General features: G+C 41.7%; 1 protein-coding gene across 2 annotated transcripts in view; it reads left to right on the plus strand.

Moving 5' to 3' along the window:
* BCO1 (beta-carotene oxygenase 1) overlaps positions 1-26,799 on the plus strand; it is a 45,338-nt gene that overhangs the window by 11,717 nt on the left and 6,822 nt on the right. The window contains exons 2-10 of one of the 2 annotated variants that reach the window (XM_073308033.2): positions 9,766-9,894; positions 14,269-14,398; positions 15,316-15,463; positions 16,524-16,671; positions 17,846-18,066; positions 19,016-19,273; positions 21,016-21,121; positions 22,195-22,289; positions 24,412-24,523. In XM_073308033.2, coding sequence (XP_073164134.2) covers positions 9,766-9,894; positions 14,269-14,398; positions 15,316-15,463; positions 16,524-16,671; positions 17,846-18,066; positions 19,016-19,273; positions 21,016-21,121; positions 22,195-22,289; positions 24,412-24,523 — 1,347 coding nt within the window. Of the gene's footprint in view, positions 1-9,765; positions 9,895-12,003; positions 12,208-14,268; positions 14,399-15,315; positions 15,464-16,523; positions 16,672-17,845; positions 18,067-19,015; positions 19,274-21,015; positions 21,122-22,194; positions 22,290-24,411; positions 24,524-26,799 lie in introns of those variants that run through there. The other variant, XM_073308034.2, reaches the window with a different exon arrangement.

The following is a 26,799-nucleotide window of genomic DNA, read 5'->3' on the forward strand; positions in this document are numbered from 1 at the left end:
AGAGCATAGCTTTACCAAGGCCAAATCCTCTGCCGATCGACAAAGCCCCAAATGCTGCAGAAATACTACCTTTTTTTTTTTTTTTTTTTTTTGGATGCATGGTAGGAAAGGCAGGTTAGCCTGATCCTTAGGGGTATGAGGGTTGTCTGGGACATGGCCAGTGGGCCAAGTTCATTGCACAGATTCCTGTTCCAATGCCCCATTTAGGGTTGGGAGGGGCCCACAAAGGGCCACAGTCACCTAGACTGTCTTTGGAGACTGCATAACCTGAAGTGTTCTGTTGTGCAAATAAGAGCGTTAGATAAAATTCCTATTCCCAGATATTTATACTGGGCTACTTCAACTAAATATACTACTGAGCAAAAATGTTGTATTGTATCTAACTTGAATAGGCTGGATCTCTTACCATATGTCATTTCTTGAGTACTACTACTCCCTCTGAACACTCTCTTGTTCACTCTCTTGCTTTATCATCTTCCCTTTCCCCATTTATCTTCTACAGTGCTCTTCACCTTTTAGGTAATTCTATGCATCTAGGGCCAAATCTTGCTCACCTTACTCCAAAAAGTAAATCTGTTCTCTCCACTGGGACTACTTGTGTGAATAAGGCCAATGAAGTTTGTCCCGTGAAGTTTGTATAGTCTGTAAATATTTTAATTATGTTGTTAAGCCTTTCCGTTCTTGAGTGATTTCACAGCTGTCTCCACTTCTTCACGCAGTATTGGAAAGTCATCCTCCTCTGTCGAATCTGGGCTGCCTAAGACACTAGGATCTCCATTTGTCTGGTGGTTGTATAGATCAGAGCAGTAGTTTGTCCACCTATTGATGTCCCTTTCTTCTGTAAGACTGTTCCCTTCTTTGTCTTGATGATTTATGGAATTCGGAGGAGAAATAGTAATAGATATACTCACCAAGATCTGCAACAAGATTTGGCAGACCAGTGAGTGGCCCTCCGTGTGGACACAGTCACTAATCATCTCTCTGTCAAAGAAAGGCCACCTGCAATTGTCAAAATTACCAGACCATAAGCTTAATTAGCCATCCCAGCAAAGTGATGTTGAAAGTCATATTGAACAGATTGAAATCACAAGCGGAGAGCATCATCACTGAAGAACTGGCTGGCTTTCATGCTGGAAGAAGTATCACAGAACAGATTTTCAACCTTCGTGTTCTATGTGAGAAGTACTTACAACACCAGCAGGACATCAACCACGTCTTTGTTGACTTCAAGAAGGCGTTTGACAGAGTATAGCACGAAGCTCTCTGGGAACCATGAAGTACAATGTTGGTGGCAGCTTATTCTTACCGTTAGACAACTGTGTGCCAAGGCCAGCAGTGCCATTCTCGTCAATGGCACAATAGGAGAGTGGTTTCGCACCACGTTGGAGTCCGGCAAGGCTGCCTTCTTTCGCCCACACTGTTCAACATCTACTTGGAGTGGATAATGACTGATACCCTAGAAGATCACATATGCACAGTCAGCTCTTGGGGGAGAACAATCTCAAATCTTCGGTTCGCTGATGACATTGATGGCCTGGCAGGCAGTGAAGATAAACTTGCCAACCTTGTGAAACGATTGGATGAAACCTCCTCAAAATACGGCATGGAAATTAGTGCAGAGAAAACCAAGCTGATGACAGACAAACGTGATGGGATCAGCTCACATATCACTCGGTGGACGAGCTGGAGACAGTGAAACAGTTCAAGTATTTGGGGACAGTCCTCACTGATGAAGGATCCAAAGCAGAAATTCTGGCAAGAATTGCGCCAGCAGCAGCAGTGGCAAAGCTAAGGCCAATTTGGAGGAGTAAGACCATCTTCCTGGAATCCAAACTGAAACTGCTGCACGCACTGGTCATCTCCATTTTTCTGCATGTGTGAGACACATGGACCCTGTCGAAGTTTGACTCAGACTTACAATTTATCAGACCACTCTGTTTTATTAGCAAAGCTGCTCTGCTAATACATTTAGAAGTGAGCCCCCCGAGTGGGGCTTGTGTCTCTTAATTTATACAGTTTTTGGAGAACAAGTTACAGACAAAAGAAGAAAAAAGATTTTAGTCACCACCCTTCGAGATCCCTGAGACCAGTCACGTATCTTCAATTACCTGCCACCCTTAACAATCTCCTTTAACAGCTTCCAGTTAACTTAACTAATTGCCCTTCACACCTTCCATTCTGATGCCTGCTTCTTAGACCTGCTGGCTCTATCTTAATTGCTTCTCCATTCAAAAGCTAACTGTCCCTACATGTGCTCCCTCAGATACTTAGTAACATGTTTTGGCATGCCCTCTCATATACAATGTATCCAGCATGTCCCCTTATACAACGCTATACTTATACAGTGTTATACTTCCACAATCCTTATGGCAGAACTTGAACAGAAAATACGAGTAGTAGAGATGAGATACTTCCGTAAGATCCTGGGAATCTCCTACTTCTACCACCTCCCTAATGAAGAGGTCCGCAACATCATCACCCAATGCAGTAGGTCATACGAAGACCTCCTGATGACTGTAAAGAAGCGCAAGCTGAAGTGGCATGGCCATGTAACAAGATACTCTGGCCTATGCAAGATCATCCTCCAAGGGATAGTACAGGAGAAGCGAAGAAGAGATTGACAGAAGAAGAGATGGAATGACAACATAAAAGAGTGGACAGGAATGGACTTCAGAGACTCAAGCACTGACACACAATTGTCAGGGAAGGAGACAATTAGTTAATTGCTCATAGGGTGCCCCAACAACCAAATGCGGTTATGGGAATGATGATGAAATATTTTAATTAGGATTCTAGCTGTTTTCGCTAAGAGAATGAAAATAGATACAAGATCAGTGTTAGAAATAGTCTTTTTCACTGTGTGCAGAGTAACTCTTCTACTGTATACAGTATTGTGTACATACAGTAACAATGTCTTCCAGCTGAGCCCCACTTAATGAAGGCTGAAAGCAATCCCACCATGTGTTGTTAGAGACCTACTTAATCTGTGTCTGCCTAGTCCCGTGCCTTGGGGAAACTCTGCACGAACGCATTTTATGGAGCAGGGAAGGTGTTTAGATTATAGGGTTGTTCCCCCCCCCCCCTTCCAGGTACGAATCCTTTTTGGGGGAATTGAGGTGGAAAGGGAGAGAGAGAGTTAGTGAATTTTTGTGGTTTTCCCCCTGCAATTCTGTTATACATGTAACAAGAAATAAAGCTTTTGCAATCTGAAAAACCCTTGGAATATATTAAACGTACATTATTTATCTACTCTCAGCCCTTTAGTGGCAATACTAAAGAGAGCCACTTTCTTCATATGGCTAACTCTTACAGACTAAAGGAAAGTACATGAGAAGACTAGAATAATAACATATACCCCCTCATATTTCAGCGATGATTTCTTATCTGGCTCTTGTGTTTGCACATGTGTCATAAATATAAAGGGAAGGGTAAACCCCTTTGAAATCCCTCCTGGCCAGGGGAAAGCTCCTCTCACCTGTAAAGGGTTAAGAAGCTAAAGGTAACCTCGCTGGCACCTGACCAAAATGACCAATGAGGAGACAAGATACTTTCAAAAGCTGGGAGGAGGGAGAGAAACAAAGGGTCTGTGTGTCTGTCTATATGCTGGTTTTCTGCCAGGGATAGACCAGGAATGGAGTCTTAGAACTTTTAGTAAGTAATCCAGCTAGGTATGTGTTAGATTATGATTTCTTTAAATGGCTGAGAAAAGAATTGTGCTGAATAGAATAACTATTTCTGTCTGTGTATCTTTTTTGTAACTTAAGGTTTTGCCTAGAGGGGTTCTCTATGTTTTTGAATCTAATTACCCTGTAAGATATCTACCATCCTGATTTTACAGGGGGGATTTCTTTATTTCTATTTACTTCTATTTTTATTAAAAGTCGTCTTGTAGAAAACTGAATGCTTTTTCATTGTTCTCAGATCCAAGGGTTTGGGTCTGTGGTCACCTATGCAAATTGGTGAGGCTTTTTATCCAACATTTCCCAGGAAAGGGGGGGTGCAAGTGTTGGGAGGATTGTTCATTGTTCTTAAAATCCAAGGGTCTGGGTCTGTAGTCACCTAGGCAAATTGGTGAGGCTTTTTACCAAACCTTGTCCAGGAAGTGGGGTGCAAGGTTTTGGGAAGTATTTTGGGGGGAAAGACGCGTCCAAACAGCTCTTCCCCAGTAACCAGTATTAGTTTGGTGGTGGTAGCGGCCAATCCAAGGACGACAGGTGGAATATTTTGTACCTTGGGGAAGTTTTGACCTAAGCTGGTAAAGATAAGCTTAGGAGGTTTTTCATGCAGGTCCCCACATCTGTACCCTAGAGTTCAGAGTGGGGGAGGAACCTTGACAACATGTAACAAGAATTTTTATGCTGTCAGAGTCTAGACTCTTCTGTAGCTCTTGTTAGAACAGTCAAATGTGCATCTGTTATCTTCATCCATTTATTCTCCCTCTGCACAGAATTGCAAACCTAATACCATAGGAAGGTGTGTATGTTTGTACTGTGCCTAGCACAATGGGATCCTGGTCCATGACTGGACTGATTATAATATAAATAGTAGTAATGTGTATCCAGTATTAGTTAAATAAATGTTCTTGGAATGTATTAAAGACGGGCCTGTTAAAATTGCCTTTTATTAAGGTTGCCTGACTCTTTCCATTATACTAGCTTGTTTTCAGTTGCTTAGAACTTTGCCAAACTTTACCCATTTGGACTGAAATTTTCCATGCCGGGTGTCTGCCTCAGGCTGAATGTGTTTTGAAAAATGTCAGCCAGAATTGTTCAGCCAGTTTTGAGAACAAGGCTGGTGGGACAAGATGTTCTGTGTATTTTCAAAAATTTTGGTGATTTTTTTTTAAAAACTGTATTAGGCCTGTCCTGCTCCCTGTCTCCATGCTTTGGAGAAAGGACTTGAACTTTGACAGGGGTTTGGCCTTTGTGTCAGGGATGTGCCTTTTGCTATCCCTGTGAAAATCTATGCAAATTTGGCCAAGTTATAAGTCTTTGAAAACATCTGAGTCCACACATGCTCGGTAGAGACTTGAATTTTAGTATTCAGATTCCTTGAAGATTCCATCTAGTCTGAGCAGGTTCCAGTTTGGGCTGAGCAGGATTGTCCCTGAGGTTGCAGCTCTGGGCTGCTGAGAGCTGTGCCAGGTCCAGATCTCCCTGGAATTGAAAGTAGGGTGTTTGATAGCCCAGGAGAGTCAATGCCTCCTGCTGGGCTGAGGCAGCATGGAAGAGAAAATTGCATGATTCAAACATAGTGAGTACAAGAGCCAGACCTGGGAGAGGAGAATAGACTGGGACAAAGGGCATGGAGGCTGGCTGGTGGTGGGAGTCAAGGTGGGGCAGGGAAAGATTGGGACTAGCTGAGCAAGGAGATTGGCACTGAGGCAGAGATTGGAAGGAGACCATGGGGGACTTGAACGGGTGGGGGAAGGAGAGAGGGACTGGAATCGGGGAAGGGGCTGAGAGTAAATAAGTGGGGGGGAGACGGGGACTGTCTGGAACGGAGATGGGAACTGAGAATGAGTGGGTCAGGAGGAAAGAGGTCAGAGGGGTGGGGAAACAGATTGGAAAAGGACCTGGGGCAAAGGAGAACTGGGACAGGCTAGACAAAGAGATTAGGACAAGGAGCTTGGGGAGGTCTCACTGACATTGGACAAAGATCCCAGGAGGATGAGTAGGAGCAAGTGGGGATGGAGATTAATTGAGGAGCGAGGACTGGGATGGGGACTGGGAATGTCTGGTTAAAGAGACTGGAACTGGGAGTTGGGATGGGGGGAAGGCTGGGGGACAGGGATTCCAGAGGGGTGAGACTAAGACTTGCTGGGTAAAGAGCCTGGAGTTGAAACAAGAAGCCTGATTAGTGCTGACTGGAAGTGGAGAATGGGACAGGGTGATGATACAGATGTGCAGAAGAGAGAGGACTGGAGACAGGACAGGCTGGCAGGGGTATGGCAGAAGGAGTCACATTTGGGGAGAACAGGCAGAGGTCTGTGCCTATTAAATAACACTCCTCCAGAGTCTGGAATGGAACTCATGATTCCTGAGTCTTACCATTCCTCTGCTTTTAGCAAATATCTGTGAAACACATTGTGAAAGTGTTTGTCTCATCCTCCTCTAGTGCTGGTCCACAGAGGATACCAACCTACTTGTACTATCAGTTACTTTTGAAGTGGCCGAGGTCTGAGTGGTGGCTCTAAAGGTTCCATCCCTCATGATGACCGTTGCATCCCTCATGATGTCACATAGTAGAATAGCTGTATTTTTGGTTTGTTTACAACCTTAATTTGGACCCCTTGTGAATATGCATTATGATGCAGTTTTTAATTTGTAAGGAAGATAAATATTTATTTGGAAACAGAGCCAAATAGCCCTCAAATACTCTACGAAATTACTTTTTTCCTCCCCGAACAACCTAAAGGGCAACACACACACCCCTTCTTCAAATTAATAAACAAGCAAACTTAGTCAATTAACTTCTCACTGTGGGTAATTATTTAAACTTTTACTAAACTAAGTAAGACCACACAATACAAATTTTCACATCAAGGTCACAGTTGGAATGAAGCACCTTAACAATGATATGGAATGGAATCACCAATTGATTATAGTAGCAAATGAACACTGCCAGTAATCAAATCATAAAATTAAGACAACAGGTCAATTATTTCAAATACTAAATGCTGGAAGCTTAAGAAGGTGGTGTTTCCTTCTCTGTCCTTGATGTGCCTCCTCAACCCGGTGGGAAACTTCATGAGACCTTGGCAGTTGGGCTGGCCCCAGCTGAATAGGAGAGGGGAACATATGTCCATCCCCTTTAGAGTCTCTAAGCACTCAGGGGCTCGTTTAGGATGAAGGGAGCTGGCTGGTCCCTCACCTCCCCTTTCATTAATTTAAACCCTGGCTCAGGCCATGTGGATCTGCTTTTTGAACTGATCTGCAACTCTCCATTCCCCTCTTAGTGCAGAGCGGTGCATACAGACACAAACCAGGTAACAAAATGGTTTAAGGGAGGACTCACTTAGCATGTTGGTTGGGAAATGATTCATGGCATATACTGTTACTTACGCTTTTGCTTACATGTGCACAGTTTGTACACATGCACACCATACACCCTTTAAAAGGGTTAAAGAAAAATCAGAAATATTGCATGGAGACACCTGCCAATAACAAAATAGGGTGGGGGGGAGAAGAAAGTTTCTTAATAAAAGAAAAAGATTTGCTCTTCAGCTTTCGTGGCCTTCAGAGCATCAGCACAGAGCTGCAGGTCAGGGGAACAGATGATATCTCTGGTTGGTATCTCATGCTGACCGGTGGGCTTTCTCTGTGCTAGTCAAGCTGGCGTAACCAGTGGTGGTCTTAGTCTCCTCCTCGTTAGAGCTAGCCTACAGAAAGCAAAGGCATCAGCCCTTCCTGACATTGTGGTGGAGTAGGAGGAACATGCCATTCTCCACATCTACCTTGATCCTTATGGTGGTGATTTTTAGCTTGTCCGAACTTATAGCACCTCCCTGGAGCCAATCAGGGGACCACAAATCTAATAACCCAGAAACATGGTCCTCTCCCAGTCACGGATGGACAAGCTTGGCTCTTGGTCAGTTTGGAAAGTTCCTCCTTTAACTGGAAGTTCTCTTCTAATAACCGGTGTTAGACTAGACCACAAGCATAGGCTACTCCAAAAATGTGATAAGCAGGAGATTGCTTCATGGAAGTATCTCAGCCCCCTCTGCTCCTCTGGTGGGGGTAACAGTTGGGAGTGCACATGGCCCTGAATTTACTAGGGCCTTGACACATTCTTATATGTGACTTATGACCTAGTGGTGACTGCCATTGCTTTTCACCCACTCATATTCCCACTTAGCCTTTCTTAAAATACTCCTAGAGGTCCCTTTTCAACTGCCCTTTGCCCTTTTTACCAGCAAAAAATTAGGGAACAAGTTGTTCATGGCTTAATTAGGTGAAGGGTCACCTTCCTATTTGCATCAAGGCTGAGAGACAGAGTGGCCTTAGAGCCTGTTAATAACACATCCTACTTAAACTACAAAGAATTAAAGTTTATACCTACTAAAGAAAAATAAATGCTGAGCACTCACAGCTGCAATTGAAGTCAGTGGGAGCTGTGCTTTTAACAAAGTGCTATATAATACTAAGTATGCTGAAAAATCAGGTCATAGGTATCTTAAATTGGACACCCAAAATTGGTGGATCATTTTGACCTTACTCTCTGTGCCTCAGTTTCCCATTAGTAAAATAGGGATAATAATAGCTCCTCATCTCAAAGGAGTGTTGTGAAAATACATTAATTGATGTTTATGAAGCAGTCAGATACTAGAGCAATACATTTCACAAAAAAGCCTATGAGGCAATGAATAATTAGAGCTGACTAGAGGATGACCATTCAGTTTCAAGACAGCCTTCAAGGTTTCACAATTTGTTTTCATTCTGCATTGGAACAAAACCAGAACTTTTCAACCATTTTCACAAACCAAAACTGTGTTCAAACAGCCATTTTTTGGATAGAAAAGATCAGGAATGCTTCTCGGTGGAAGTGACCAGAAAGACCATCCTGGACCTCAAAAATCTTCCTATCAAAAACTTAGTCAAAATCAGTACATCCCTGCAAAATGTTTCAGCTTTGATGGACCCAGATATTTTGACAAACATTTCATTGAAAGAAGAACAGGAGTATTTGTGGCACCTTAGAAACGAACAAATTTATTAGAACATAAGCTTTCATGGGCTCTAATAAATTTGTTCGTCTCTAAGGTGCCACAAGTACTCCTGTTCTTTGTGAGGATACAGACTAACATGGCTGCTACTCCGAAACATTTCATTGAAAGTGTTTTGATCAGCTCTATTAATAATTCTGTCTTTGGAGCAGGGTTTGAACAGAGTGTAGTGGGATCTCCCATTGAACAATGAGGAAGACACAAAATATTGAAGAGCTTTTCATTAAATGAGTGCCATCCATTTTGTGCACTGACTGAGGCTGAGGTCTTGTGGGGAAAAAATAGAATGTGATAAAGTAATTTAAGACAATAGCATATGCATATGACAAAGGAAAAACAGGCAAGCTTAATTCTGGCATTTCCTAACTTGTGAATGCTTGACTTGGCAACCTTAATGCTTTTTTAGCAAAGATTTCTTTTGTGAATAACATGTAGTAACTTAGCTGATTTCTTGTTCCTCATGTGTCATAAATCACCAAATCCCTATATCTTGTATTCAACCCTGGACAGCACTTATGTAGCATCAATACAATATTTATAATCTTTATTTACACTCTGAGAATTGACATTTAGTGTTCTAAAGTGCTGCCATCACAACGCTTCATTACACTGTGTAATTTCATTAGTGGGATTGTTACTGGAATTCAACCAGCCTTCAGTTTACAATGGCATCTTGGCCACTGAAGCATTTGATCTGTAAATAACTCCTATAATTTATATCTGGTAACGCCTGGCTTTTGCTGGGAATAGCAAATGGGATTAGATGGATAATTTTAAAATGAAAGTTCAGGAAGAAAATGCTCCTCCCTCATCAATCTCTTATAATTAATAAATTATGTTCAGGTAATTTCATGTTTTCAGGTTTGCGTATAATGAGGGCCACATGGTTAGGCAAACCTAAATGGCACGAGCAAATACGTAATTGTAAAATCCTGACTTGCATCACCCATGGACTTGCTTACCTTTGGAAATTAGTCCTTTAGTGCACAAGGTCACCTTTGACTTGGAGTGGAAGTGAACTGTGTCCTTTCTCTTTACAGGTGAGCTACCAAGCTGGCTGCAGGGGATTCTTCTTCGCAATGGTCCAGGCATGCACACAGTGGGGGAAACCCACTATAATCATTGGTTTGATGGCTTGGCTCTGATGCACAGTTTTACATTTAAAAATGGTAGGTTGCAGCCTTATAGCGCGAGCACCCAAACCAAGTCTTGGTCTCTAAACAGGAGTGTGAGGTTTTATAAATGTGGGTGGAGTCTGCTTACAATACTCGTGTATTGAATTGTTTCAGATGCTTAGCTAAAGGTCCTGTCGGACATACGGCTGGTTAGGAGTCCTGCAAAACATCAGACTAACAAGGGCTTGTGTAGCTAGTGAGGATCAAATGAAGGGAAGGACAGTCAATGCAGTCTTACAGACACAGCTGCCAAAGAGAGAACAGGTGCTGGTCTTGCCCTTCTCAGTGTGACTTTCCTTCTCTGAGGTGGAAATGCTGTGCTCACCTCAGAAGGGGAATGTGCAAAGGTGGCTTAAAGTCAGCCTTGCATGTTCCCCTGATCCTGGGGCTTCTGTGCTGGATCAGTCTTTCTAAAGGCTGCTCTAATTTGCACCAGCTACCATTGGCCCCAAAAAGCCATTTGAGAACTCAGTACCAATGTGGACACAAGAACAAATGGATATAAACTGGCCACTAGGAAATTTAGATTAGAAATTAGACGAAGGTTTCTAACCATCAGAGGAGTGAAGTTTTGGAATAGCCTTCCGAGGGAAGTAGTGGGGGCAAAAGATCTATCTTGCTTTAAGATTAAACTCGATAAGTTTATGGAGGAGATGGTATGATGGGATAACATGGTTTTGGTAATTAAATATTCATGGTAAATAGGCCCAATGGACTGTGATGGGTTTTTAGATGGGGTAAGATCCAAGTTACCCAAGAAAGAATTTTCTGTAGTATCTGGCTGATGAATCTTGCCCATATGCTCAGGGTTTAGCTGATCGCCATATTTGGGGTCGGGAAGGAATTTTCCTCCAGGGCAGATTGGAAGGCCCTGGAGGTTTTTCGCCTTCCTCTGTAGCATGGGGCACGGGTCACTTGCTGGAGGATTCTCTGCTCCTTGAGGTCTTCAAACTACAATTTGAGGACTTCAATAGCACAGATATAGGTGTGAGGTCTTTTTTAGGAGTGGTGGGTGAAATTCTGTGGCCTGCATTGTGCAGGAGGTCAGACTAGATGATCATAATGGTCCCTTCTGACCTAAATATCTATGTATCTATGTAACCTTAGGATTGCTGGGCAGCAGGAATGCCCAGCCATGCCCTTTTCTTCCAGCTACAGCCCTTCTCTGGCTGCAGGGAAAGGGGTGCCTAGGAGCTGTTGTAGTGGCTCAGTGGCACAAGATGATCCCCCCCTTACACTGGGGTGACCCTCCCTGGGACAGCTAAACTGGCTTTAGGTCAGATTTATGCTGGTGTGGCATGAGACAAACCTGCCCTAATGCAGAGAAAAAGCTGGCTCATAGTAACTCATTGAAATATTTTAAAAATGTAAGTCAATTATGTTTTCCTCAAGGATGTTAGTACCCATTAAAGGGCCAGGTCTTTTGACCCTTCCTGAGGTTGACTTCAATGGGAGCTGGGGCGTCTGAGGCTCTCTCAGGCTTGTGCTGTGGGTACTAAGCGTAGAGCTGTGCAATACAGAATATTTACACCGGGGTAAAATCCTGGCTCCACTGAAGCCAATGGCGAATCTCCCACTGATTTCAGTGGGATCAAGATTTCACTCTAGGCCAGGATTTCTGGTTGACTGGTCTAGATACCATGGTTTTGAGTAGACATTAAAGTAAAGAGAAAAGGAGTACTTGTGGCACCTTAGAGACTAACCAATTTATTTGAGCATAAGCTTTCGTGAGCTACAGCTCACTTCATCGGATGCATAAAGTAGAAAATACAGTGAGGAGATTTATATACACACAGACCATGAAAAAATACACATAAGATGAGCTATTACCAGCAGGACTGTGGCGTGGGGGGGGAGAGAAAACCTTTTGAAGTGATAATCAAGGTGGGCCATTTCCAGCACATTTCCAGGAGTTAACAAGAACGTCTGAGGAACAGTGGGGGGGAGGGGGGAAGAGGAATAAACAAGGGGAAATAGTTTTACTTAGTATAATGACTCAACCACGCCCAATCTCTATTCAAGCCTATGTTAATTGTATCCAATTTGCAAATTAATTCCAATTCAGCAATCTCTCGTTGGAGTCTGTTTTTGGAGTTTTTTTGTTGAAGGATAGTCACTTTGAGATCAGAAATCGAGTGACCAGAGTGATTGAAGTGTTCTCCAACTGGTTTATGAACATTATAATTCTTGACATCTGATTTGTGTCCATTTATTCTTTTACGTAGAGACTGTCCAGTTTGACCAATGTACATGGCAGAGGGGCATTGCTGGCACATGATGGCATATATCACATTGGTGGATGTGCAGGTGAACGAGCCTCTGATAGTGTGGCTGATGTGATTAGGCCCTATGATGGTGTCCCCTGAATAGATATGTGGACACAGTTGGCAACTAACAGACTAACACGGCTGCTACTCTGAAACCTGTCATTAAAGTAAAGGATTAAGAAACGCAGCTCACAATAGGAGTTGTATTTCCATTTACAATTTCCATTCTGCAGCTGTTTGGAAGCACGTAGCAGCTTTTGCCTCCACCACAGCTGAAGGTAACCATGGCGCATCCAGGAGGTATAGAGACTTTGCTACTATGCTTCCTTCCAGAGCCCCAGTACCTGCATGATTCCAAACTGAATCAGCTAATAGTACCATCATGTACAGAGGTTTCCTGGACATGGGCAAACAGCCTATTTACATTATGGGTTAAACACCCTTCTTAGGATTTGAACCTAGTTAAGACAGCAGCCAAGAGTGAAACTAGGCCACTGTGCCACTTAGCTTGCAAATCAGGTCTCATGTATATTTAATGTGCTTATATAAACAATACTTAAATGAATGTCCAAATCCTACTTACTACCCTCAGGCAAGGTGCTGGAAATGATCAGAAGCAATATTTCCTCTGTCCATATTCTTTTTAATCTGAACCTGACCGTAAAATATGGAAATAGAATATTATTTCATCTGCTTTAGAATATAATGGGGGCTGTTTTTCATTGTGCTTATTTGCTGCACAATATACTAGCTTTGTAGGAGAATTGGGTTCCCTGCCCCCATTTTTTTTATTTTCCATTGCTGTGTTGGGATGAGAGATTCCAGAAACACATTTCCTGTCTGCCTGCCCAGTTCAGTGCCTGTTAAGAATGCAGCCATAAACAGAAATGGCCAGACATTGAAACTGCCAGTTTATTGCACCATCTAAAGCAAAGGGAGCTGTGTTTGTTCAGACACACAAGCCCATATGCTTGAAGTGGCTTACTCTGTACAGGCATTCCTTCAGGCCTAGAAGAGTGCTGGTTTTTTTACAAATACTGGAGACTGAAATTTGCCAAGAAAATCAATTTCCACCACCCCTCCCCCATTGTCTGGGGATACATACTGTTTTCCTGATGGAGGAACCATGGGCTGGTGATTAAAGCACAGAAATAAGAGTTCTGGGATCTGGGTTCTGTGTGTGACTCTCCCACAGACTTATGTGATGACTGGCAAGTCACTTCACCTCTCTGTGATAGTTCCTAGTGTATAAAATGAGAATAATAATCCTTCCCTACTTCACAAGGGTCTGTGAGGCGTAATTCATTGTTTACAGGTGTTCAAATATGTTAGTGATGAGTATCATAAACATGCCCATGAACAGCTGCCTGCAAGTATTCCAGCTCTAGAGAGGAGGTTTTTAGGAATGTAACAAAGGGTTATTCTGGACTAGGGGTGGATTAGATGACCTAATAGGACTCTTCCTGCTCTGTAATCATCATCAGAGAAATTACAGATTCTTCTTGGGGACTGTTTTAGTGACAGCATCATTGAGAGTTTAAAGAAACTGCCTTTAAAGCTTAAGTGGTCAAATTTAGTAAAGTGGGATTTTTAAAAAGGAAAAAGCCATGTTGTCTTTCATAAATTTAGAACTCCCTCAATGTTTGTTTTAACAATTCCTTAGGAACTTGAAACTTACAATTTATTCTTCCCGCTCCATCATGTAGATAGTTAATGTAGAGTTGCTTTCGCGTGCTGGCATTTTTAGTTTAAAACCACCTTCTCAACATCCGATACACAAAATATTGCCTAAACATTTTGTGAACCAAGGAAAATGGGTAAGTCAAAATTTGGGCGATCAATGTTGACAGCCCATAAGTATAAACAATGGGAATAAAGTACAGACAGCCCCATTTTCCCCTGAAATTTTTTCAGAGACCCAGAACACCACCTGAAAAATTAGGGGTTGAAAGCAATCCATAGTCTGCTTAACTGGAGGCCAACCAGATGAGGTTCTGCTGTAATTTCTTTATCTGACAGGTGTTCTATATTAATTTTCTAAGGAAAATAAATATCTTCTGAGGATGCATGTAATACAAAGATTTTGTTTGCCCTTTGTCAGGCGAAGTTTACTACAGAAGTAAATACCTCCGCAGTGACGCATACAATTGTAATATAGAAGCAAACAGAATTGTGGTGTCAGAGTTTGGAACTATGGCTTATCCAGATCCATGCAAAAACCTATTTGCCAAGTAAGCAATGTTTTTCTAACGAGGTTCTGCTATCTATTTCTCCAACACAACTGCTTTTCAATTTCCCCTCTGCATATACAAAATAAGCCCCAATGTTTGTATGTAAGTTTAGAATTGACACACCATTGGCAATGCCAGGGATCTAATTCCCAGTCTTTCTATACATTTTAAAAAATTTAATACTTGCTTATAGAAATCAAAGGATTTATTGGCACATTGCAAGTAACAACTACAAATTTAAGTCCTGCCTCTGTGTGCTGGAGTTATTACTTGCAGTACTCCAATAAATCTTTTGATTTCTTTAAGCAAGAATTACAGAAAACAATCAAGCAGTTTATGCCCAAAGTCTTTATTTTAACGCTGTGGTGATATGATAGGGAATATTATTGGGAATAAAAAGGTATTGTCAGAGGAAGTATTCATCCACCACTTTCTTACCAAAGCCTATTGAAAAAGTTATCAATATCTATGACCTACTGGACCAGACTTTCAAAATGTGATCTCTAACTGCATGCACGCACACACACGATAGTGTCTACTCCCATTCAAGTCAATGGTTGTTTTGCCATTGATTCCAAGAGGAGCAGGATGGGCCAGATATTAGATGAACTGTTTGTGCATGTAAAAGCAGCAGTTGTGTGTGTCCACACTTCCAGATTGGGTTAAGACTGTTGCTGTAGGACTAGCCAGCAGAGAGAGTACAAATTCAATAATAAACCCACTTCCAATGATTGTGCCGCATAGAGGTCACATCCTGCTCTCCAATAGCAGGCACAACTTCCAGTTCTATGTGTGGCTCACGGGGAGGATAACACTAAACAAGTAACAAACAGAGCCATGATCACGTCTGTCCCATTTGAGAGCGAAAGCAACTTCTCAAAGATTAATGTATTTATATAACATTTTCATCCCCACAGAGCATTCTGCTACTTGTCCCACACCATTCCTGAGTTCACAGACAACTGCCTGATCAATATTATGAAAACTGGTGAGGATTATTATGCTACAAGCGAGACTAATTTCATTAGGAAAATTAATCCTCACACCCTGGAGACATTAGAGAAGGTAAAGCATCCATGTTGGATACCATGTTTTATCTGCTAATGAATACAGTGTCATGCTGACCTTTACAGCCTGGGGTGTCAGGTTAAAGGCGGCCAAATTTGACATAAGTAAATGTGAAAAGATGTTTTTTTAGCCAGTGCTTCCTGTGTCAGAATAGGCCATTTGGGAGCCATGGAGATTGGGGTGGTTGTTGTTGCCAACTTACAATGTCAGTTATTTTAACTTACAATATTTTATTCTTCATTTCTTTCAAACTACAAAATTCCCGGTGTCTTAGGGTAAGTATTGGCTTTTGCAGTTTTAACTTGTGCATAATCCTACTTGGCTGTAGGCATAATGTCAGGTCTTGTGTTTATGGCATCTGATTATTTTTGGTTGATTAATGATCCTACTAGCTATCCCCCCTATTATGCAACAATTTATATGATGTGTAATTAATTCTCTAGGCCAGTTATATCACAACTTTCTCAGTCATTAGACCATCTGAATTTCCTTATGCAAGACATTTCTTTAATTTTCTAAAAAAGTGAGTCTAGATACATTAAGACATGTTTTTAGTTAACCTTTTCTACTATGTATAACCTCCCAGGCCCTATCCCCAGCTATAATACGGTTTATCGACTTTAAATAACTTAGAAATCTTTTTGCTCATGAAAGCTGCTGGTTTAACAGCCTTGCTGTGTGAAGCCCATTCAGTAAGGGATTGGCAATGGCAATTACCTTTGGTTACACAAACCTTCTTCCCATGTGCCTCACCCTGGAGGTGACCTTTAGGATTAAATGCTCAGCATCCATGACCCATTCAAGCCCAGAATAAGGAAATCCTTTTAGCACATGCTTAAGTCCCACTGAGTTCAATGTTTTTAACTTCAAGACTTAAAAGTTAAGCAAGTTGTTTCCTGAATTGGAAGGCTTTCCTGAAACAGGGCCTGAGTCTTTGGTCTCATGCTGGGGTTGCCAGTGGAAAGGCCACTAGTGCCAAAGGTAGAGAGAGTTTTTGTGATATAGGTTAAGTAATTTCATGTACTCTTTATACATCCTTATGCTGTCACTTGGTTAGGTTGACTACAATAAATATGTAGCGGTGAACCTGGCGACTTCTCATCCCCATTATGACAGCGCTGGAAATGTTCTCAATATGGGCACCTCTATAGTTGACAAGGGGAAGACAAAATATGTTATATTTAAGATTCCTTCCTCAGTGCCAGGTAAGAGATGGCTTCTGCTAGTGTCCGAGTTCCTTGTTGTTTTCTTTTGAGGGTGGAAGGCTGTGCCACAAACGGTCTAGAAACCAACTGAATCACTGTTTGTTTTTTAACATCACTTCTTTGTACAAAGACATTTGACATTTCACTGTTAAGGTGACAGGTGGTAAGTAACTGCATGTAAATTACACTGAAAAAAGACTGATGGGACTCCTGAACTAGCTGCTCGGCCTAGTTGGGTATTTGGTGTTTGAACAGGTTCATCTTTATCACTGTATCCTGTTCATATTTCAGTACCAAAGAATGTCGTTGTTTCAGAAGGATTGGTCCCTACTCCTAGCTTGCCATTCTCTGCATTGTGAGATATGTTAGCGGATGATGCACAGAAAAAAAAAATGTATCCAGTATGTAGTATTTGAATTTGTAAAATGTGTCTCTTTATAAATATACTTTCAGGGAAAAGGACAGTGGGTGAAAATGCCTATAAAAGTGGGGACAGACAGTGTTTGGTTAGAGTGAGGCACAATACATGAAACTGTTTCCTCACCAGCTTTGCCAATGCTAGCCCTCACCAAAGCAAAGGCTGTTCATTGGTTTCTTTGCACTCGTGTCGCAGCTCATACAGTTGCTCCCCTTTTCTTCTTTACGATGATCTACTATCTGTGTATTTCTGTTAAATGTAGCAGTGGAGCAGGGCCTGGCTGCTAATGGCCAACACACCAGGACTGAACTTGAGCCTTCCAGAGTGAAAAGAATGAACGGCTACAATTTAAGAGCCAGGCACTATAGGTAGGGTTGTAATAGACTCCAATAATCTGTGGCACAGAGTGACCAGAAGCACAAGCTCACCAGGAGGTTACACTAGCATGGGGCATACAGTCACTTCTGTACAGCTATCAGTACGTACAGTACTTATCTTCTGTCCCCCTCCATGCTGGAACTTCAGGGGCAGTGGCCTGTGAGTAACTCCCCAGTGGCTGGGAGTAACTGCAAAGGCTCAGGTCCTCTGCATGGATGGCCCTGGTCTTATCTGTGTGAGTTGTTGGCTAGGGGGCCAATTCCCCTGATAATCCTGGAGAAGGGAAGGAACTCTGCCCCTATGAGGAGAATGCAAAGGATTCTGGGTGGCAAATACTATGTACATAATTATAGTTTCATCTTTCTAATTTATGTTCAGAGAAAGAAAAGAAGTTGTCCTATCTCAAACACCTGGAAGTGTTGTGCTCTATCCCTTCCCAGTCTCTCCTTCACCCAAGCTACTATCACAGCTTTGGAGTTACAGAAAATTATATCATCTTCATGGAGCAGCCATTCAAACTGGACATTCTCAAGTTGGCAACTGCCTACTTCAGAGGTGTCAACTGGGCATCCTGCCTTTCCTTCCATAAGGAAGATAAGGTACCTTTCCTACTACGTACCAAGCAGTGGGGGAAGCCAAGAAAATAATCACAACCACTCTCACTCTATACTATATTTTCCCTGGCTGTAAAAGTTCAGTAACTTCCCATTAGAGGAATGTGTTTTCCCCTCTCTTCCTACATATATTTTCAGTAGCTAGCAGGCTCTTTCCTTAAGACTCCTAAACCACCCCATCTAAAATTCCAGTAAGTAAATCTCTGGTGTCAAGGAACCTGAGAAAAAGGATAGAAATATCCCACACCAGCAGAGAGATTCTGCTCATCTGTCATGCCAAGTAACCACGTACAATCACCTCTAGTTTAAACAACATATTATATAATAGTATACACATTTAGGTCAATAAGTGTAGAGACTTTAGGTGAGATTCCAATCCCCATTCTGGCTCCTTTATGTGAGGCAAGAGGACCAGATTGGCATAAAGGCACTCTAAAAACCCTGGATTCGGCTGAGGGAGAATTCTCCTAATGCAGAAACAGGAGAAGGCAAATGCAGGCTGTCTTCTGAGGATGCCCCTGGTATGCCAGAGTTGGAATCATGGGTGAGAGGGCATGTTGGGCCTCTGAATGTAGCACTGTGTAGATTCCGGTCAGGTGACGCAGGTGACTGTAATTTAGACACCTCCCAGGGGTCCTAAATTTTTTTATGGGGGCCACTTCAGCTCCCAGAGAAGCCCTGAATTGGGAGGGTGTAAAGCTGGATTGAAAGCCGCCGCCTCACCCCACCTCCAGCCTGCATGCTCTGTGCTGTGCCTCTTACCCAGAATCTCGCCTCTTAATGGCACAACCTGAGTACTCCAAATCCATCATTATAAATAAACCAAATGTACCATCATTGAGTTAGAAACACTGGTTTGCAATGAAATAACTTTTTTTTAAAAAAATTAAGTATTCGCTGCTTATTAAACATTAGTGTGTTTGCCATCTTTCAGACTTGGATTCACCTCATAGACAAACAGACCAAAAAGGATATATCCACCAAGATTTATACAGATGCCATGGTCCTTTTTCACCATGTGAATGCTTATGAGGAGGATGGCCATGTTGTTATTGATGTCATTTCCTATTCAGACAATAGCCTGTATCAAATGTTCTATTTAAAAAACTTGAATGAAGGCTTTGAGGAAAACACCAAACTCACTTCCATACCAGCCTGCAAGCGATTTGTGGTACCTCTGCGGTTTGGCAAGGTAATGTTCAATCTATTGTATTTGAGCAGTAATTTTGAATAACTCACTAAATGAAAAAGCGTATGAAGCATTGGTTTGCCAGGCCACATCCAAATTCCTGATTTTTTTTTAAATGATAGCCACAAAATTTGGGGAGGTATGTAATTGTTTGTGTGCACAGGGCAATTTACATTTGCACAAGCAATGGGCAGTTACCTGGTGCCAGCTTCTGATTCCTTTGTTCATGGAGACTAGTCAAGTTGAATAGGACCTGTCTCTTCAAAGACAATGAAACTGTTTGTGGGGCAAGGTGCTACCCCACATGAACAGATGTATCAATATGGCTCTTGATTGGCAGGTGCAAGCATGGGTTTTTGCACATACAATCTGATGCACGTTAGTGGAAGCCTGTGAAAAATTATTCCCGCCCCCCCCGCCACAGAACCCCCGCAACCTACCCACCAAACTCCCCTCTGAAAAAAAGCTTAGCTGCTTTTCAATAATAATTTTATGAAGATGATGGGATTTTTATTTCAATGAGAGCTTTACTAAAGTGGGGAAAAGGATCAAACCTTTCTGTAGCTTTGAAACAGCTTATCTGTTTAACATCATTGTTTTGTAGGAAAAACTCATATTCTGCTCAGCAACTTGCCAGGCAAGTTTCAGCCTGATTCAGTTTGGAATGGCTGATACTGTCTGCCTTGTTACGCCCTGGAAACTGGGTCTTGTTAATGCCATGAAAACAGTTCTGCAGCAATGCAGGAGGATACATCTGATGCATGGAGAAGAGGTCCATAAATGGCTAATAGCCAAGATGGTCAAGGATGAAACCCTGTGCTTTGGGTGTTCCTAACCTCCCACTGCCAGAAGCTGGGACTGCACAACAAGGGATGGATGACTTGAAATTGCCCTGTTCTGTTAATTTCCTCTGAAGCATGTGGCACCAGCCACTGTCAGAAGACAGGATACTGGGCTAGATGGACTATTGGTCTGACCCAGTATGGCTGTTCTTGCATTCTTATGATGGATCCGCTCAAATTGTCCTGCTTTCCTACCTTGCAATCTAAGAATTCAGCAACATTGTACAGAAAGACACTATACTGAAAAATCTCATTGAACTACTAATATGAACACTCTGTGGCATTTTCATTAAAGTAAATATCAGCGTTAAGCTTTTTAAAAAACACCAAATGGCCTCAATATACATGGTGTCTATTTAACATTGTCTGAGGATAATACATGGGCTAGATATATACACACACACACACACACACACACACACATGCGCACGCTTAAAATGAGAAGCCATTACAATTATTTTTTTATACACTGGGATTTTCAAAGGAGTTGAAGGGATATGAGAGCCCAAGCCCTAATGACTTAGGTGCCTCACTCCCTTAAATGCCTGTGAAAATCCCAGCCTTAAGCCCTAATTTCCAAATAACATGATGAATTTACACTGCTGCTGTGATAAAGCAAAAATACCATCTGGGCTGACACCTTTATCAAGATTGACCTATAGCCGATTTATTAGAATTTAGAATCCCCTGCAAATTAAGGGCTTTTAAATGGAAATGCTCATAGTTTAATAATGCAAGATAAATGCATCTGAGAAGGCAGCCTTTTGAAGTTGGATCGTCTGGCTTATGCCAAATGGAACCTAATAGCAATTTACATACAGTAAAATCAACCTTGATGAAGGTCCTAAATTAGAAATATGTCCTTTGAAATGTCTTGTTGTTTTTAGCATCTCTCTCTTGCAGGATGCAGAAGTAGGTACTAATTTAGTCAAACTTCCATCAACTACTGCAACTGCTCTGAAAGAAAAAGATGGAAACATCTATTGTCAGCCTGAAATGTTATGTGAGGGTGAGATGTGTTCATTAAAAATCTTCCATTGTATTTTCTCAAATGTAGGTACATTATAATAACAGACTAGTGTGATATCGAGGGTGTTCGAAGTGGGGGTGTTGGAGATGCGGCAGCACCCCATGGCTTGAAGTGGTTTCCATCAAATACAGGGATTACAGTTTGGTTCAATGGCTTTCAGCACCCCCACTATAAAAAATTGTCCCAGCACCCTGCTTGTATCTCTTAAATACTTCTATATAATCTAGCCCTGATCTAGCAGTCAGGTCCTGGAGGTGAACAGTGGGGTTCTGCATGGCCACATGGGTTCACCTCGGTGACCTAACTACTAGATCCAGGCTAAATGAAGAATTAATGCAAGTCTAATAGGAATAGCTGTTCAAGGAACAGTAGATTATGAATGCTCAAAATATCATGACATTAAGGTTACAGGTCAGATCTGAGATCATAGGATCTAAATATGCAAGATTATCTATATGCATACATTTATCTATTTTTACTTTGGGGAAGAGATCTCCAATTACACCTCACAGGTAAACACTATATTACTATGTATTTATGGAAAAATGAAAGGTAACTGAATAGTAAGGCTATAAATACATTGGGGGATTATGAGGCTGAGGCTAAACCATGAGAGTGAAATGTTAGTGGTTTATGAATTTGTATCACCTATATACTTGTTCAGCTTTCAGTTTTTTAAAAATATATCCATATATCTGTACATAAAGTCTAAGCAAAACTTAACTTAGACCGTGCCAAGGCATATAAATTGCAGAGGTTAAGTGAAGATCTTGACGATATTTACTACTTTTTTTTTTAACATGTCTTACAGAGGGGGATAGCTCAGTGGTTTGAGCATTGGCCTGCTAAACCCAGGGTTGTGAATTCAATCCTTGAGGGGGGGGCCATTTAGGGATCTGGGGCAAAAATTGGGGTTTGGCCCTGCTTTGAGCAGGGGGCTGGATTAGATGACCTCCTGAGGTCCCTTCCAACCCTGATATTCTATGATTCTGGGTACAGTTGTGCTATTTTTCTTCCTTGTTATCAGTATGTATGTTTCACTTTACCTGTAGGAATAGAGCTGCCTCGCATCAACTATGATTATAATGGCAAAAAATACAGATATTTCTATGCAACAGAAGTTCGGTGGAGTCCAGTTCCCACAAAGGTATAATATAACACTGATTGCATATTGCATGACTGTATTCATATAACCCAAATCAAATTAAACTGTGTTCAAATACTGAAGGCAGTTTATTTCACTAGCTAACCTACATGGTCCAAATTATGCCCTGACCTACATCCATACAACCATAGTGAAGCTGCCTGGTTGTGAGGTCAGAATTGGAACACTACTAACCTGTGGTTCTGCTCTGTACTGTGAATGTTCCAAACATAAAAAATCCACATTTCTTAAACAAGTAAGTCGCAACAATATGTTTACGTATCAAATTTACAAACTCCGGCACTTAAAAGCAAAAGGATGAAAAGTTAAGGACATAAGTCCTACATTGCCCACATGACAAAAATAAAACCAATTGGGCCAGATTCTCAGCTGCTGTAAATCCGCGTAGCTTCATTATGGAGCTATGTCCACTTAACACCAGCTGAGAATACGGATGGTTATTACCACAAACAGAGATGCCTATTTCATCACAACGCACCCTTCACTCTGACCCTCTGATGTTTTCAGGAAGCTTTAACTTATGTTGCAGCACCAGCCCTAGACTGGAAGAGCCCCAGCCCCACACTCCTCCATGATACCAATTTTTAAAGAGAGACTTCTTAGGACACAAGTACACTGTAAGCTAGAAAATCCTGTTAACTGAGGGTAGGAGAAAGTTCTGTAGACAAGCTGGCTCTTGATGCTTGTTGCTCATTCAGCACAATCTATCCTAAAACCTACACTGAGAATATAAGGCCAAGCAGATAGAGCTCACTATTTGTTCCTGTTTTTAATTATCCCAGCTGCTTACAAAATAAAGTTGGATATGTAATATTATATAGTCGATGATGCAATAAAATGTTTGTCAGCGTATCTGGTACTAACTCAAACAAATCAGCAATTTTGTGATTTCTAACAAAGATAATCATCCTTTACAGATGACTTAAATACAACCATTGTTGTTGTTAGAATTTGTTTTGGTGAGTTTTTTTTTTTTACATTGCCTAATCCTTTGGGCATCTGTGATATGCAGTAGATGCAATGAAGACATCTGATATTGTTTTGTATATTTTCTCTTATAATTTATTTAAATACCTTTAAGTTCTAAGTCAGGGATCTCTTCAGATTTGGGGTTGAGAAGGGGAACTGTGACTTACCTTTAGCAATGCAGATGCAAACAGAAGATAACGGAGCTGAATGTGAAATAGTAACTCTGTCATACTGGGCGTTGGGTGAGATGTGGAGATATTTACAGTACATGGGTGAAATCCTGGCCCCATTGGTTTACTAGCTACTTAACCATCACAATGAACTGACTTTGTTTTTTGCAGTGTGGTTGTAGTTGTGTTGATTACACAACATTAGAGAGGCAAGGTGAGTGAGGTAATATCTTTCATTGGACCAACCTCTGGTGGTGAAAGAGACAAGCTTTCAAGCTGACAATGCGTTCTTCTGCTTTATGTAAGCACAAAAGCTTGTCTTTCACCAACAGACACTGGTCCAATAAAAGATATTACCTCACTCACCTTGTCTCTTTGATTTTGTTTTAATATTTGTTCGGTTTAACTACTTAAGGTTTTTTACCTCGGTGAAGACTGAGGTCACACCAAAAAGAAAATGATTGAACCACAGGACTAAGGATCAGGAGGTTCTGAATTCTGTTCCTTGCTTTGCTATAAACTTCCTGTGCGACCTTGCGCAGGTCACTTAAACTTTGTGTCTCTAGCTCATGTTCTGTAAAATGGGGATAATTGACTCACCTGACACAGAGATGTCATCTGGCTTAAATAACTAACTAATATTTGTGAAATGCTTTGAGATCCTTGGTTGACAGGTATAGTTGTAATGTAGTAAAACAGTATCAATTTCTGCTCTAAAGTGAAATTGTCTCCTATTAAATACAAAGATTCTGTGGCTATACAGCCACTAAACCTGACTGAGGAGCCTAAAGTTTTCCAAATATTTCATCTGTGGCATGCTGGAGTAATTATATCTCATTGCTTCCTGACTTGCAGTACTGATCCCATCTTTTTACCCAGCCACTCTGTTGTACGGTACACAGAACGATTGTAAAATTAAGAGCTAGAATGGAGATTGAAGAATTATTTTTGTCTTAATAATTTAGATAACAAAATGTGATGTTCTGACAAAGAAAAAGCTCAGCTGGGAAGAGGAGCACTGCTGGCCAGCCGAGCCTGTCTTTGTTCCCAGTCCTGATTTAAAAGAAGAAGATGATGGTAAGAAGACTGCTCTTCTGATAAATTGGGGATAAACATATATATATATAAGTATGTAGAGCCCTTAGCTGTCAAGATGACTTGCAATGAAGAATCAGAAATTTTAACTGTTTTATTGTCAATGACCTTTAATATGAAATCTCTTCCACTGAGCAACGGTGCCACAGGGTAAGTAAAATTAGCCCCAGTCATTGTGCTCCTGCAAACAAAGATGTCTGCTACTTCTTCTCCCTCGCTCTGTAGCCCATGGAGATGGAGGTCCTTAACTTCTTTCACCATCTGCCCTAACCTCTTTCTCTCAATGGCATATTTTCCCCATTAATGGTAATTTTTTCTGTTAATGGTAATTCACATTAGGCGCTCTTAGATTTTTCTCAGTATTATTCTTCCATCTTCTCCTTGGTGAGCCATGAGGTCAAAGACCGTAAGGTTATCCTTCCAAGATATGCTTCGCTCAGAACCTTCCTCACCTAGTGTCCCATTACCAGCCATTGGCGATATTTGCTGCTAGCAGTTGCAGATCGGCATTATGCCATTGGGGGCAGTCCTGTCATACCAGCCTCTCCATAAACTCGTCAAGCTCAGTCTTGAAGCCAGTTAGGTTTTTTGCCCACCACTGCTCCCCGGGGAGGCTGCTCCAGAACTTCACTCCTCTGGTTAGAAATCTTCACCTAATTTCAAGCCTAAACTTGTTGATGGCCAGTTACATCCATTTGTTCTAGGATCCACATTGGTGCTTAACTTAAATAACTCCTCTCCCTTCCTGGTATTTATCCCTCTGATGTATTTATAGAGAGCAGTCCTATCTCCCCTCAACCTTATTTTGGTTAGGCTAAACAAGCCCAGCTCCTTGAGGCTCCTCTCATAAGGTGGGTTTTCCATTCTGAGGATCATGCTAGTACCAGCTGTACCATCCTAATAATTTTGTCAGGGATTTTTTCCTTGAGGCCCAGAGGCCATCTTGTGATTATACGATCATGTGCTTTCCTATAAAGTCTATAAAAACTATGTATGTATTGTGACAAACTCAGGACAAATTACTGCAAAGGGGGGGGGGGGTAGAAAGCAGTCCCAGAAGATTAAAAGGTCGTCCTCCCTATCAACTGGGGAGGAGTGACTACAGGTCAATCAGGTTCAGCTGAAAAGGGGTTACCAGAGAATAATTAGGATCAGCTGAGAGGGAGTTGCCTGAGGTCAGTTAGGATCAGCTGATTCCAACTAAGGGCTGTGTGAGACCTTTTTAAACCCTCCCCTTTGGGGAGAGAGAAAAAAGCTACCAGTAGGGGAGGAGCAATCCTCTCTAGGAAGGGAGGCTGCATTCCCTCCCATAAGGGAGAAAAACAAGCACAAAACACTGGCTGAGAGAAGGATGGACTGCCCCTGTGCAGTCAACAGGGACTGTTTTACCCCAACCAAGAAGGTGCCTTGTCACAATATTTTGATCATATTCCCATTTTTTCCTCAAGTAGTGTATGAATTGAAAATACTTGATCCACAATGAACCTGTTTTTCCAGAATCCACACTGATCATCTCCTACTATTTCCTCTCTTGAAGCAGGTTTCAGAGTAACAGCCGTGTTAGTCTGTATTCGCAAAAAGAAAAGGAGTACTTGTGGCACCTTAGAGACTAACCAATTTATTAGAGCATAAGCTTTCGTGAGCTATAGCTCACTTCATCAGATGCATATCGTGGAAACTGCAGCAGACTTTATATATACACAGAGAATATGAACCAATACCTCCTCCCACCCCACTGTCCTGCTGGTAATAGCTTATCTAAAGTGATCATCAGGTGGGCCATTTCCAGCACAAATCCAGGTTTTCTCACCCTCCACCCCCCCACACAAATTCACTCTCCTGCTGGTGATAGCCCATCCAAAGTGACAACTCTTTACACAATATGCATGACAATCAAGTTGGGCTATTTCCTGCACAAATCCAGGTTTTCTCACATCCCCCCCACCCCCATACACACACAAACTCACTCTCCTGCTGGTAATAGCTCATCCAAACTGACCACTCTTCAAGTTTAAATCCAAGTTAAACTAGAACATCTGGGGGGGGGGGTAGGAAAAAACAAGAGGAAACAGGCTACCTTGCATAATGACTTAGCCACTCCAAGCAATAAGTCTATGTAAGAGTATCCAAAATAAGATTTTTATAGGCTGTAATGAGGAAGGAGATGACCTGCTAGTTCTTACATTTCATTGTGTCACCCTTCCTCAAAGTTGGGCATATGACTGCTTCCTTCCACTCCTGCAAAGGAACAATGGGCC

This window comes from Lepidochelys kempii, chromosome 12, assembly GCF_965140285.1.
Source record: "Lepidochelys kempii isolate rLepKem1 chromosome 12, rLepKem1.hap1, whole genome shotgun sequence".
Classification (NCBI taxonomy): Eukaryota; Metazoa; Chordata; order Testudines; family Cheloniidae; genus Lepidochelys; species Lepidochelys kempii.